General features: G+C 42.5%; 1 protein-coding gene across 1 annotated transcript in view; it reads right to left on the bottom strand.

Moving 5' to 3' along the window:
• Nucleotides 1–1,808: 1,808 nt before the first annotated feature.
• Nucleotides 1,809–15,441, bottom strand: part of WDR5 (WD repeat domain 5) — a 14,526-nt gene continuing 893 nt past the window's right edge. The window contains exons 2-14 of the mRNA XM_009280638.2: nucleotides 14,108–14,297; nucleotides 13,131–13,239; nucleotides 11,693–11,766; nucleotides 10,656–10,745; nucleotides 9,882–9,971; nucleotides 8,604–8,687; nucleotides 7,996–8,051; nucleotides 7,799–7,845; nucleotides 6,880–6,955; nucleotides 5,428–5,461; nucleotides 4,583–4,657; nucleotides 3,877–3,964; nucleotides 1,809–2,893 (exon numbers count right to left, since the gene is read on the bottom strand). Coding sequence (XP_009278913.1) covers nucleotides 2,793–2,893; nucleotides 3,877–3,964; nucleotides 4,583–4,657; nucleotides 5,428–5,461; nucleotides 6,880–6,955; nucleotides 7,799–7,845; nucleotides 7,996–8,051; nucleotides 8,604–8,687; nucleotides 9,882–9,971; nucleotides 10,656–10,745; nucleotides 11,693–11,766; nucleotides 13,131–13,239; nucleotides 14,108–14,188 — 1,005 coding nt within the window. The 5' untranslated portion in view covers nucleotides 14,189–14,297 and the 3' untranslated portion in view covers nucleotides 1,809–2,792. The remainder of the gene's footprint in view (nucleotides 2,894–3,876; nucleotides 3,965–4,582; nucleotides 4,658–5,427; nucleotides 5,462–6,879; nucleotides 6,956–7,798; nucleotides 7,846–7,995; nucleotides 8,052–8,603; nucleotides 8,688–9,881; nucleotides 9,972–10,655; nucleotides 10,746–11,692; nucleotides 11,767–13,130; nucleotides 13,240–14,107; nucleotides 14,298–15,441) is intronic.

A 15,441-nucleotide genomic window follows, 5' to 3' on the forward strand; every position in this document is an offset into this window, starting at 1 on the left:
GAGTGATGAATACATTAAAGCGGTGGCAAAAAGCGCGCGTCTCTGCTGTTTTAACGGGGTTTTCAGGGTTTTTCTACTCAAACGAGGAGTGGAAGTAAAAATTTCTTATCGGGATCGGAAAGAGATGTCAAACTGAGAAGGAAGAAAACGCGAACTTTTTCTCACTCGATCCTGTATAGAAGCAGCTTGATGGAGGTTTAAATAGCGGAGGACGCAGGCGCAGAGCCGTGTTGTATGAAAGGAGAGAAGGTTAGCACTCCCCTTGATAAGGATGGAAGAGGCCCCAGTGGCCTGTACAACACGCATACGGTTAAGGCACTGCCACCTACTTCGTGGCATCTAACCATGTTTTTTTGGGGGGGGGCGGGGGGAACCCTAAAAAACCAGCTCCCTCCGGTTCTCTTCACCCAGTTTCTCCTTTTCCCTCAGCCTAAGAGCACCCAGCAGAGCAGAGCCCCAGGGCGATAGCTAACTTTTTCCCTCGGCAGGTTGCAACACGCTGCGACCCCTACGAGCCTGCACCTAACGCAAGCGAAGCTATGCCTCTCCTGCTACAGAAGGGCAGGCCAGCCCAGTCATCACCATTAGCTAATCCTGACCATCAAACCACCCCTGACATGCCAGGCTGGATATAGTTACAGCTCAGTAGACAGGCCTCAGCATTATTCCCAGGTGGGATACTAGGGACTTAAATACCTTTACAAAGGACAGCTAGAAGATCCTTTAGGCCAGGGCTCTTCAGTTTGGGGGAAGAGAATAGCCCTGCTGGAGAGACTTCCTCCCAATAGCGGGGAAACCATCTCCTTTCATCGTAGCTCTTTGACTCAGACGACGGGGAAAGCCATAGCACAGCTGGGCAAGCAAAGCCACCCGCACACGCGCAGTTACATGGCAAGTTCTATGCTACAAAACATTGCTGAATCCATGTGAAAATGCTTTGCTGGAGTCACGTACCAGCTTCTCCACATGGATAAAGCAGCACAGCCACATCTTGCAACTGAAAAGTTTCACTGGTCTGTGAGAAAAAGACTGGGAAAAAAAAAAATCATGACGTTAAGAAATTGATTATTTCAGCAGTGACGCTCACCAAGTCTAGAGACACAGTGTCCGTTCCTGGGGGTAATGAAAAACCTCAAGAGACAGTGATATTATTAATAGCCATTTTATAGCACCAGCTCAACATGAACTCTATTTTTATATTTTAAAAAGAAAAGCTATACCTCATGTCTTGCAGCTGTCTTCTTCTCTAAGGGTAAAGCAAGGCAGTCTCCGAGCAGTCACTAGAGGAGAGGTTTGTACTGTAATTGATTTTCAGTTATTATCAAGCACATGAGGTCGATAACAAAAAAAAAAAATGGATTTTTGCTTCACCAGGAACAAAACATCCCCTTACAGCAGAACCCTTTGGGTGCAATAAAACCTGTGCCTCAACGTAATTCTTAACCAGCACAAGCTAAATCCTGGATCACCACTCAGCCTGCCCTGCCCCGTCTGCATGGAGAGGGCAGCAGGATTCCTTTCCCCTTAGCTAAAGGTCTCTGTGAGGGTTTGTACTAATGTTGCCTCTGCCGAGGACACCTTCAGTTCAATCTTCTTACTTTCTTTAAACAAATTGTGACTTGAGTTATGCTCCTCGTTTCTTTCTCCACAACAGATGTAAAGCACCACGGCGCTGTTCCTCCTCCTTTCTTCCTCCTCCCCTCCTCACTCAATGGAGCTGCTACAGAAATACTTCCTTCTAAAGGTGTTTTTAAGGGAGGCTTCTTTGGACAGACACTTCACATTAGTACACTCTTACCACAAACATACACATAAAATCCCACCTTTTTATTATGGCACATGGTTTGTTTTTTTTTTGGATGTGTAAATACCACATGGGTATGACAAAAAGGGAAAGAAATACCAACGCTGAAATAGATACAGAGTCATGCCATTATCAATACAGTTTCATACGATGGATTTTCAAGATACAAAAGTCTGGGTTTTTTCTTTTTACATTGAAATAACTTTACAGTGTTCTGTGAGCTTGCTTTATAACCAGAAGAGAAAAAAAAAAATTAAAATATGCTGAGAACAACTACAAGCAGGATTCATTTTAATGGTTAACAGAAGAACTGTAACTTTGCTCTAGAACAGCATCTATTAAACACACGTAACAAGAGGTAAGCAACTATACAGAAGGTAAGAGGAGATTTTCACCACAGGAGTCATGTCAGGGGCAGGAAGAGGGAAATCTGGAACTGCATGGTTTTATTTGGTCACAAAGTTTGAGCTGAGTGTTTAAAATGAAGCACCCTTAAAGATGCAGTACTCCTATTTACTTCCCAAGAGACTAGAACCTACATTCTGGGAAAAAAAAAATAAAAAATTAGACATTTTAAAAAAATTCCACACATCTCTAGGCTCGTGACTTAACTTACTGTTACAAAGTAGACTGGCAGCTCTTCCTTAAGCAGCAACAGCGCCCAGAAGTAATGCCACCATAAAGTACAGTATCTTTGGGGTGTCCAATACAAGGCTGACACTTCTAACGCGATGTCAGAATGATCCATTTGTCTGCCAAAAGATTAGGCAAGAAAAGGAGACACTGCATCTTTTTTTTTTTTTTCCACCACGTTGCCCGGTTCTAGCAAAGAGCTAAGACGTTTTCTTTGGGCCAAGACTAACAGAAACCACTTTATCAAATATTCTTCAGGTTTCCTGCCAAACTGGATTTATTATTCTCATGTGGTTTTTTAATATTTTTTTAAAAACATTTTTTCCTGACAGTCTCTAAAGTGATACTGGAACGTTTAACAGTCACTCTTCCACAGTTTAATTGTTTTGTCGTTTTCTAGTGCCGCTGATGCAATGATGTTTTCTGTTGGGTGACAAGCTGTTGAGATTACAACATCTAAACAAAGAGAAAAGATATACAACTATCATTATTTACAGCAATGAAATCTGGTTCATAGCGGGCATTTCTGAAAACGAATGTGTATTGCTACTGCATTTTAAAACAGCATAGCCAAGTTACTATTTCCTTGTAGCAGAATTGCAAACGCATTATTCATAAATATTTTCCAACTACTGCTTCTCTGCGAGAGGAAATACTAGCAAAAAAGAATTGAGAGTAGTAGTTGGAAAGTGTTTGACAGGTTTCAAAATGTGAGAACTCTCCAGATTCTAGTTCTTGCTTACTTCACAGGCAAAACTCTTGGCATATTATGTCAGAGACAGCTAATAAAAACCCAGGTCAGTTTTTTCTTTCCATGTAAGGTATTTCCAACGTCCTATTCAATGCTTAGATAGCACTTCATCTTCAGAGCCTTGCCCTAGGCTGAAAATGAAAACCTGCTGCCACTGCCCGTGCTTACAGTCCAAATCAATGGTCCTGCAAAGGAATAAGCACGCTTAGATTTCACAGCACAGTTCCTTCTAGTCGGTACAGTGAAAGTGCTGCTCTCTTGTGGGATTCAGACTGAAGTACCCGTCAGGTGACGTCTCCATACGCGCTCAACTCTGCCTTCAAGAGCAGGACCACATCAGTCCTTATCCTTTCAAGAGCTGCAGCTTTGGAAGGTGTTAATAGGCAATTCAAAGTCCCTAATATTATGAGTCCCTTAAGTATCTTGACCAGTTCTGAACTCAAGGAAATCTCCTTTGTAAGCTGATGTCAAAGTTCTCACAGTGAAAGAATAAACACTTGCAATGCCCACAAAAAACCCTTCATAAAAAGGAGTGAACTCCTAGAGTTCAATTAAGCTTCAGCCAGTCAAGAATTTATGGGTCTGACATAAATTAGTTTACATCAGAGAGAAAATGCTCAAGCTAAGCCCTCATTACAAGCTGACATGACGGATATTCCATCAATAAAACCAAAATCCTCTTCCACACCTGTGTGTCCTTGTAATTTCTGTACAATCTCTTTTGTCTGAAGGTTCCAAATATAAACCAGGTTGTCTTCTGAACCAGACACGATCCACTGGAGGAGCAGAGAAAACACACAGTTATTTTAATCTTTCTCCTCATCTATATCTAACTGCTATTATTGAGTAAACATTTCATTGTCATCATATGAAAGGGAACTTCCAACATTATATGACTGCTTGATGCCGTTCATTCTCTCTCAGCCTCTATTCAGCGCATGTAGGCAGCAGAAAGTTTTGTTCCACCCTGCGTGTGCCAGAGGAGGAAAACTAACGGAGCAAAAAGTGCTAAGGTGGTTCTGTGTTAGGACTTAACCTCTGCTGATTTGTTCTGTCATCTCAACCAGAACACACCAACCTATCATCTGATGGCCGATTGCTGTGTGGCTATGGCGAACCGATACACAAGCAGCCGCTCTCCTGCTGCAGGCAAAGTCCTTTTCTACTGCTGCAGTGGCAGGAGCCTGCAATGGGACAGCGGGCCCACCTAGAAACACAGACACCAGAGGTGCTCAGAGGGACTTTCCTAGGACACCCTCTTCTCCCACCGCACTATGGCACCAGTGAACCAGCACCCACCAAAGGAGGTTTCCATCCCCAAACTACTGTTTCTTCTACAGAGAAAAGCAGTAAGAACCGCACGTTGGTAAAAAGCATCTCAAATAAACACTAACCTTTCCACCAGTAACGGAGAAATTTGCAAATATGCAGTACTTCTCATTTTTGTGTCCTGTGTATGTCTTCAGGCACTGAAAGTGAAGAGCCACAAGACATTAACACAGCTGGGAGGTAGTTTTCCTCAGTCAAGGACAAACTCTCTTGGCAGAAAAGACTAAATATATCTGCCTGTGTTTCCCACCCTGCCAACTTATCTAGAGGATGCAGAGGGCATCTCTGCCCTAGAACACTAAACAATTTTGAAGGGAAAAAAAAAAAAAGAGCCCTAAATTTGTCACATTACCACAAAGAGAGCAACAGCAATTTATTGTTCATAAAGAGAAAAACGCAGAAATATAGTTTCACTTAATGTCTTGGGGCTATGCAGGAGCCCAATCACTTTTTTTTTTTCCCAAAGGCATCTTTAGTCATAGAATCATAGAATAGTTTGGGTTGGAAGGGACCTTTAAAGGTCATCTAGTCCAACCCCCCTGCAATGAGCAGGGACATCTTCAACTAGATCAGGTTGCTCAGAGCCCCGTCCAACCTGACCTGGAATGTTTCCAGGGATGGGGCATCCACCACCTCTCTGGGCAACCTGTGCCAGTGCTTCACCACCCTCAGCGTAAAAAATTTCTTCCTTGTATCTAGTCTAAATCTACCCTCTCTTAGTTTAAAACCATTACCCTTTGTCCTATCACAACAGGCCCTGCTAAAAGTTTGTCCTCTCCAATAAAGGGGTACTAACACTTCTTTCTATAATATTCATAAAACGTTAAGCAAGTTTAAAAAGCACATATGAAATCCAGATTTTTCCTATAAGCTTACTTAAGTCTACATAGTGAGGCAGGACTGTTTTTACCTTTCCTTTGCTGTAGTCCCAAAGTTTAAGAGTGCTAGAAAACAAAAGAAAAACAAAGATTTTAGTTCTTGGGTTTTTTTCATCTGACAACTTCCTAGCAGCAGAAAAAGTTTCTCCATACCAGAGTTCTTAAAGTCTACATGGATCACTTCAGCCTGGCTTTGGAATGCAGCGTTAGTTAACCCCGAAGTGTCAATTTTACTGCCATGCCATTCATATTCTCCTCCATAAAAAAGGGTCTATTTAAGTATTTTCCCACACCTGCAAGTTTCTTTATAAATAATGACCAGACAGCTAGGGAAACGATGGGCTGGATAACAGACAAATTACAGTGAGAGAGGATAAGGTGGTTTGGCAGACATCCCCCAATTCCCAACGCATCCAGAAGATTCGTACAGATTTCATTAAACATAATCTTTCTCAGGGTGAGAAACCCACTAGAACCAGGGATGGCCCTACAAACTATCCCTTTCCCCCAGCTGTTTTAAAATCAAATCCTGCTGAAAGTAGCTACGGACCAAAATACACACGCACTGCCCTAATTTTTTCAACTTGCAGTCCTGCACCAGGGTGTTTCAGGGGAGTAAACACTGGACTGCGGCATCCTCAACCCGTTCAAGCCTAAGGCAGTGCAGAGCAAGTGACTAAGCACGCTGCTGAATACAATTTGGACATGAAGCGAGTCACTTGTTTCAGGCAAGCACTAGGCTCTTCCACAGACTAAGCAAGCCCCACGCATGTCCAGATACAGACCACCTGTACTGATACCCAGGCTACTGCCAGAGTTGGCAAGATAGTTCCCTTTCTCTTCCCCAGGGAGCCTAACCTGTGTTTTCTCTGCTTTTCATTGACTAGTTGAAAGAGGCAGGCAACAGCCTGTGGTATCTTTTGTACAAAGGTGCTCAGAGAGGGAGGGCATCAACCTCACGACCTAGGAAAGGAAGGTCTCAGGAAAGCAACAGCATCATTACCGTCTGTGAACAGAGATGATAGACCAGCTAATCCCTTCTTAGTAGCTGCATGGAAATTCCCCAGGTGAATCATTCTCAATACAATCAGCCCACCTGCGCTGCTTTTATGCCTTACACACAAAGTTATTTATATACTGCAGCCTTCTCTAGGCTAGATTTTCTGTCTCTCGATGTTACAAAAGAATCATACGATTAATGCAAGGAAATGCTGAGGTTTTGAAAGGTACAAGGAGGAATGAATGGGTGTTGCAGTCACCAAGCAGTGCTAAAAAGACCCAAGTCCTGCCCGTGCCGTTAGCAAAGCACACCACCTTGCAGGCTTTTTAAGTTTGATAGTATATATGAACTCGTGTAGTACCATTACTATGATAGCTAAACAGCAGCAAAATAGAAGTTTTATCTGATACTCATAAACACTTCAAAGCCTGGGGTTTTGGGGTTTTTTTTGGTTTTTTTTTTTTTTCCCTTTTTTAATACCTACTTGTCCAAAGTTGCAGCTAGTATGTATTTGCCATTTGGGGAGAATTTCACAAAAGACACAGGAGGGTTATCATCATCTACAGTGAAAACAAAAGCGATATTAAACAGTGCACAGTTGTATTGTCTCACTGACAGATAATTTCTTTTGACAATAGTTTGTCATTAATTGTTTCACCGAAACAAGCTTTCAGTTTTGTCATCCTTTGGTACTTCAAGAAAAAGAGAGGCGTAAGAACAGTGATTGTTTTCAGTAATTTAAGAAAAGGATATTAATCTTTTTTCTCACAAACATTTTAAATAACCCTTTGTAACTGAACTTTCCTTCCTTGCAACAATACATATCAGAGCAAGACCGTATCTCCACCTTTTAAAAATCATTATATTAGAATACATGCCATTGATTTGCAGTGCCATATAACTTGTCTATATAATGCTTTATAAGAATATGAAGGACTAGGGAATATATGCCCAACACGTGGTTTCCTTTTATTAGCCATGTTCACAAGATGCCTCATGCCTCTTGCAATAAAAACAGGCAGCTTGTTGTCGTGATTTGACTACAGTTGTGTAGTCGCAGACTACCTGGTTGTGCTGTTGGATGCAATGAAAACAACTCTGTCGTTACAGCTCTGAACTGCTGCACAGCAAGCACTACACAGCTCAACAGTAGAAAACTTTGGAAAACTCTCATTTGTCCATCTATACTACATAACACTCAAAGCTTAAGCAAGTTCCCATTCACATGAGAGGATAGTTCCCCTCATCGCGATAGATAGGAGGACAATAGTGTACTAACAGAATGGTAGGGAGACAGTAAAATAGAGCTTAAGAAAGCCACTGTTCACAGCAATGATGCAGAATATCTATGTCACAACTTAATAACGAAGAATGGAGCACAAACAAGTAGTATTCCTACATACCAATCAGTGTTTTCAAGCACTGGCCTGATGCTGTATCCCAGATTCGACTATTAAAAACAAACAAGAATCATTACTATTGGTTTTGAAGTCTTTGTTCCGATTTTAACGTTACAAATACAAGCTTTTTAAAAAAAAGTCCTTTTTTTTTTAAATGCAAAAGGTTTGAACAGTGCTGCAGACAAGAAATAACCACTTACCAGAGTCCATCATAGCTACTTGACACTATCAGGGATCCATCACGATTAAAATGCACCTGTGATATTATAGAAGGGGAAAAATAACTTTACTGATGTTCACAAAGACCAAATTTTAGGAGTTGAACACCTTCTGTTTTTCCTTCATTTGAATGGATACTGCTGTATTCCAAGCTCCTTTTACCTATTAAATGAACAAGATTTGAAACAGAGCGTATTATGGAACTACCCTGCTCTGGACTTCAGTAACAGCTTGGAACAACACGAAAGCAACAGACGTACAAGCTCTTCACTGATCCTCAAGTGACCACAAACCTGTGCCCCAGCATCAGACTGCTAGACTCAGGCATGACTGGCACACCACTATTCACTGCTCCCCACATTAACACCCAAGACCAAAATCCATATCTATCTTACAGAAAACACTGTTCATTTAATTCTCTTTGAGCAATGACCACTGGCAAATCCACCACAGCCCGTCCACTACACTGTGTAAGGGCTTGATAATAAGAGTTAGAGCACAAACCCACTCCTCTACAAACAGAGGCAGGAGAGGAGCTCTCTTAACAAAATAAGCGTGTTAGTGTGTTCATTTATCAGAAGGGACTTACAGCTGAAACTGGGTCAGAATGAGCAGGCAACGTCTTGAGGCACTTCCCTGTTTTCACATCCCATATCCTCACGCTTTCGTCAAACTGAAGATTGAAGAAATGCACAAGGTGGTTTAATGATGCATCTATTCAAGGCATGCAAGGTGTTATAGCTTGACTAGACGCACATGCATCAGAAAGCCTAGGACACAAGCACCACACAGGGCAAAAATAACAGACTGGGAACATAGCTCCCTGAACTCTTCCTCTCCATGCAGGAAACCTGCATGTTGAGGATGGTTTAAGGGCTTGACTGTGTCCCCAAGCAAAGACAGCGGTGACACTGCACAGTTCATCTGACTACAAGCCGTGTTTGTGGAGGAAGACAGAGAACTGAAATGGTAATGGGTTGTGACCGGTACCCCCGCTCCCGACCCCTGGTAATACGGTTAGCATAACTAACACCATTTTATAAGGCAAGCATCCATTCCCTGTCACTGAGCGGATCACTTATTTGTTCCCTTCCCCTCATTATCAGGCCCTGAAGGTCCTGTGAACCAAGTAGACAAACCAAACGGATTTCTTCTTCCCCTCCCTACCGGCCTCAAGATTCCTGGGCACTAGGCCGGTTACTCCCTTCCTTGCCGGCCTTGAAGGTCCCAGGCACCCGGCCAACCCGGTGGTGGTGGTCACCCCGTCCCAGAACAGGGAAGCGTAACAGCATACAGAGCACTGTCTACAAAATCAAGCAGTTACCAGTCCTAAGCAGGGAACCTGGACCAGAACTGCTGCTGGACAGTGAGACCGTGACCCCGCCGGTAGCCAGGGACGCCCCCACCATCATCTGCTTCCTCCAAGGATTGAGTCAGTGACTCTTATTCCTTTATTTTGTACGATTTTCAAGTCTAGATTATGATTGTTCTATTGATACAGCAAATCGCGTATTAAGATCTGACCCAATCTGCAGAGGGTCCAGGTGATTAGAAGTCGTACTTTAAGTTAGGATCTAGGTGATGAGAAATTATAAGTTAAGTTGTATTATATACTCTGTATTATGCTACCTATAAATTGTACTACATTGGTTCTGCTTGCAGAAATCCTGTGCCATTCTAATCATAAATTCTGTGCTATACTAACCATAATATCCTGTTAAGAAACAAGCTTTAATTGTAACTACGATTTAGTGCCGTTATCGTTCTGCCAAGGATCTCTAAAAGAACCTGTCTGTCCCCTTAGGGTCGAGTGACAGGGGCGTGCAGCACTGCTTTGCACAAAGAAAGAAAAAAAAAAATCACTTACTGATCCAGACACGATGAGGTTTGACTGAGGGTTGAAGTTGCAGCAGAAGACGTAGTTACTGTGCCCTTTCAATGTCTTTAAGCACTTACCCTGAAATAAGATTTAGCAGAGTTAAATATACGGCATCCTTCACAGCTATAAATGCATTCAGGTAAGCTGCATTAAGGTTAATCACTGTGCAGCGCACAAAGAAACCACCTCTAACCCCAGATTTAGATGGGCAGAGGACGAGCTACAGCAAAACAACAGGAAAGAAAAAAAAAAAAAAGAGACATTTTTAATGACTGCAGCCAAATTGTAAACCCTTTGGGCAACTCAGGAGAACCAAGCAGTTTAACATACCCAATCAAAATTCAACCAAATTATCCAGTTCTCATTGTGATCACAGAAAAGGAAGGGGGAGAGAAGCGAAGACAAGTGAAGCTATGATAAGAAGTTACAAAAAGGTTTCATCTGAGAGGCTGCTTTCAGAAATGAAGCCTGCAGTTGCATTGCCACCATAAGGCTTAAGCGCTCTCAGAAGATAACCAGACTCCTCATGGTACCCATAAGCATCCCCCCCTTTCCAAAACCAGACAGCATAACTCACTCATCCTCACAGCCCATTCAACAAGCAGTTCATTATAAGCAGGAAAGAGTATTACCCAAAGAGGAGCCAGTGCTTAAAACCCTACCTTCTCTCATCATAGCACATCAAGGCTGTCTCTCAGAAGAACATGAGTTAAGATGCCAGTGCTGGGGAGAAGAAAGGGAAATAATAGGTTCTGCCCTTACCGAGCTTACATCCCATATTTTGAGAGTTTTATCATCGGAGGCAGAGACAAGAAGGTTGGAATCTGATGACCAAGCAACATCAGAGATACCCTAAAACAAAGGAAAACAATCGTCTTCTCAGCTCTGTTTGTTCACTGACACAGGAAAATGGAAAACACAGACCGCATATTATATTCACAGCTGAAGCTTGAAAGAAAATTCAGCATTGAGAGTTGGGAATTCATTGATTTGACTGGGTTAACAGCTCCTTTGACACTTGTTCATTTTAAGCTGAGCCACATACTCCAAACACATCAATGGCTTGTTCACATAGTTCTTACCGTGGCCACCAACACCCCTTCTTGGAATTCATAAACAGTATGCTGTATAAACTAATCTGAGTAAGTGGCTTCTCTTCATGACAAATGGCTTGCTCTTTACGGTCTGAGTCCCTAAGGACTAGAGAAGAACAAGATTCTGCTGTTTTTTTCTTTTGATGAATCTTCATTTTTGCTTATGAAACTTTAAAAAAAAAGCACGTAAAAAACTTTAGAAAACAAAACTGAAGAGTTTGGGAGTTTGTGTTTTCTTCAGAACTTTGAAAAATGAGTAAGTGTTGTGTTTATGTAGGCAAACCCACAAGAAAAATTCAATCTCCTTAAAAGGCAAGCCATTCTGTTCCATATACAAAGGAAAGATGGAACAGGACACAGTGTTAGAGTCTACAGGGATTTTCACCCAAGAAGGCACTGCCCGTGTCTGAGGTTGGTGTTCCTGAAATGGAGGGGCTCAAGAAAATGGCTAGGCAGCATGCATGTAGGTACTCCACTATCAGCCTGCACTTCACCCATATTTCCAGCCTGACCCGGTATTACTTCAGCAATTCCAGTCCCAGGCTGTTGTGCAGGACTGTATAAACAAAGTACAAAACGAGACTGAAGAACAAACCTACACAAGTCAAACTAACCAAGAACGGAAATTTCTGGATGAGGAAAAGAAAGCAAAATTCTTTACAAGTAAATTCACTTTCAAGTGCACAGTAATCTCCTCATACTTACCAGTTTATGACCAGATATTGTTTTTTCAAACTTGCCATCATATGCTCCCCAAATTTTAATGAGTTTGTCAGCAGCTGGAAAAGAATGTGCCAGTTAAGAGATTAACAGCACTAACAGATACAGCTGTCCCTTCCAGGTGGAAAGAAATATGTTAGCTACAGCTCTGCAAACAGCGGGTAGTTCTCCCTCCCCAAGCGGACCTAAGTGTATAAGGTAATATGTAATTGGTAAAGAACAGTTTCCTACATGCCAAGCTGCAGCAGCTGAGATTACATAAACTGCCTGGAATGCACAGAGCCTCCAGCAGCTTTAATTTCTCTGATGACAACTTGGCTTTCTACTTTTGTTTTAGATTGCCAGTGGTAAAAGTAGTACCGTTCCACGAGGAACGCCGAAACGTTTTTGCCCAAGAAGAACAAAAATTACACCACAAGCTGGACTGAATTAATGCCTCCAAAAACCCAGACATATTATCTATGTTAACTTGCAAAGCACGCCAGAGAAAAAGATTGATATTTGCCAGAGGTAGAGGTTGGAAAACCTGGGCAGGGGAGAGAGGGGACTTTCATGAGGATACTTTAACATAAAAATGATTTATATATGGTACACTGCACTGTTGGTCTTAAGGCAACTTGCAGTTAAGCCAAAGACCTAAGCCATTCCCATGTCTGGAAGATGTTCGAGTGGCCCTCACCATCATATTCAATAATGTTCTTCTTTCCAATCGCCCTTTCCTTATATATGGATCCTCTCCGGATCACTGAGGGTCATATAAACACATTTTCAAAGGAAAGCTGTCAAGCAATGTTGACTACCAAAAAATTTTAGGAAATACCAAAGCTGACAGGAAGAGGACTTGATCTACCACTTAAGAGAGCAAGTAGTGAAACACTATTTATAATAACCTTCTGCACATTTCACTGGGGTAATCAAAGGCTCTGACTTATTAAATGCCACAGGCACACAGCACAGAAGCATGTGGCCAGTCCACCACAGCACACTCTACAGTCCAGCCTAGTAGCGCAAAGCTACCTTCCTTATTTCCCAGAGCTAAGCTTTTGCCTGCAGATACTGTACACAAAGTGCAATTTAAAAGCTTAAGCTATGTCTTTAGCGATACAGAAGAGCACAAGGGTTTCCTTTGCACAGGAAAAGAATCCTGTGTTTGCTTTTGCCCATTTGCTCAGTAAAGAAAGCTGAACAGGTGAGGACTCTCCAACTTGGCAACACATAGAAGGATCCAGTGTTCAAAGTAACAGAACTTAAAAAGCTTAAAGCAGATTATCTCAAAGACTGACAGCTTTGGTATTGCTCCTTTTAAGAAAAACCATGACACGACATCCCTCCTCCATCTGATGAAGGTAACGCTAAAGACAGGCAGCTCTCCAAGGCCCACATTTGCATGTTTTAGATGAGATAAAAAGAAAGCAATACTTACAGGAGCTGGCTAGCCACTCTCCATTAGGACTAAACTTTACTGATGAGACTGCCTTTGTATGTCCCGCTAACGTGAACTTTAGAGCATAGTTTGGTTTTACTGGTGCAGGCTGTAAGAAAAATATGTATGAATGAGTTGAATAAATTCCAAATTTAGTATCTCAGTGACAAGCTCTGTATCAGACTGGGTCAGTACACAGTAATGGACTGCATGAATGTTCACTATAATAGAGATTCTAGCATTTACATTCCCCCCCCCTGCAATTCAAAAAACAACAAAACACACACCCTTGCTGTCTGGGGCCAGCAGTGCCTTACCGTTGTGTGCACAACACCAGCTCATCCTTGGTATGAATTTCATCCAAGCCAATAACAAACAGGTGAAAGTAATCCAACAGTCCAGCCATAAAGCGCTTGGTAGATCAAGATAATACCCTCGGTACTGATCTGTGTAGTGCTTTTAAATGTTTGCATTTTCATCCTTATCATAAATCAAATCACAGGCCAATTCCTCCATACCCCTAAAATACCTTTTTTTTTTCTCCCTTTTCACCCTTTGCGAAGGCTTTGTGGTTAGACAGTAACATCTCCTTTGAGCATCTGCAGGCTTCAAAGAACGTGAATTCCCCACTTTGCAACTACAATCATAGATTCACCAATTCTCCAGTCACCTCTAGACACTCCAAAGATACAACCAACCTGCCTTCCTAATGCTCAAAGTGACAAGAAGTATTTCGTTCGCAAGAACATCCACTAAACCAAAAAAAACCCCTAGCATGACAAAAGAGGCTGTACTCCATTCGCTCTTCCCATAAAATCCTCAGCACGTTTTCAGCTCGAGACAACAGCAGAAGCAGAAATCTGGAGAAGTTCTTAATCTATATTAGAATTCAATTCTCTAATTCTGGTTTGCCCGTTGAACATGCAGGTAGTTGCCGTGTGTATTTACACGGATATTGTCTGGAGCCCCACACACACCTTGCTCTGATTGGTTGAGGAAGAAGGAGTAGATTGTGTTTTGGTGGATTCTGCATCTGGCTTCTTTTCTTCTGTTGCCATGGTTCTGAAGCTGGCAAATGAGACTTATGGTGCTTGAAGGGGAGAATGAATGTGCTGCTTCAAAAGGCAGCCCTTGCCACAGAGAGGAAAACCGCACTGAAATGAAAACCTGGAAGAAAAACAAAATATTCTCATTAGCTGTCAAAAAGATTCTCAGCGGCTAGAAGAATGAGATTAGCCTAACTGCAGGTCACCTGAAGCCAGTATGGAAAACCATATTCTATATCTGTTTAGCAACACAGCAGTATTTCAGGCCCTCAGACCTGCTAACGTGCAAGACCAAGAACCCAAGCCATGGCCTTTTATCACTTCCTGGAAAGCTTTTTTCCGTCCTGCTCCATTCCACATAGAAATAAAGCAGAATAGCTTTCAGGTGTGGCAGGGTGTTCGTATCATATTCTCCAAATTACTTCTGACAAGTACTTAGTGCATAGTAAATACAACGGTTTGTACAAAAGGTGGAAGGAACAGTCCAAGGCCTCTTTTTCACATTTATTACGGTACAGAACACAAGACCATAACGAACACAAAAAATAACGGGCATTTCCACATCTTAAGACCCTGCTAGATTCCTTTCACTTCAGAACGCCAGCATTTCAGTCTCATACTTCCCTCCTAAAGGGTATGAGCGTCAAATCAAACCCTTCTCCGCCCGAGACTTTCACCTGACTGAAAGCCAGCCTTGTATTAGTCTCACCAGACTTGCTTTCTGTAACAAAACCCGACGAAGTGCTGTGCCAGTATTCGGTAATCAGGGCTGATGCTGCAGAGGGAACAATCTCCATTGCAGCTCAGCTACATTTCAGCTTAGTAACAGAATAACCTCCAGCTCACACTGTAAGGATTTGTCTTCAAAGCATGCTCGCAATATCCTACCATTCTTTTTGCAAGTGGCAGCAGATTTGGGAGCAATAGCATTTGCTCTTCCAGCGACTACTGGCATTTTAAGCATCTCCTTCTCGGAAGGGGAAAGGAGGGCACAGAGCAAAGCGCTACTAGTTGCCTGTCTGCTTTAATAAGCCCTCTCCACAGCGTGGATAAATCACCGGTCGCAACAATAAGAAAATTAAAGTTTTCTAATGCAGATCAGATTCTTTTCATCTGGAACTAATCTGGGAACTTCGGCGAGCACGCATCCTGCTGCCGGCGCCCAGCTCTGCCTGCCCCGCAGCATCCTCCCGCACAAACCCCAGCGCCGGCACCCGGCTCCCACGCCCGAGGGGTTCCCTGCAAACGCCCAGCAACCGGCACAG

This window comes from Aptenodytes forsteri, unplaced genomic scaffold (assembly GCF_000699145.1).
Source record: "Aptenodytes forsteri isolate BGI_AS27 unplaced genomic scaffold, ASM69914v1 Scaffold68, whole genome shotgun sequence".
NCBI classification, from domain to species: domain Eukaryota; kingdom Metazoa; phylum Chordata; class Aves; order Sphenisciformes; family Spheniscidae; genus Aptenodytes; species Aptenodytes forsteri.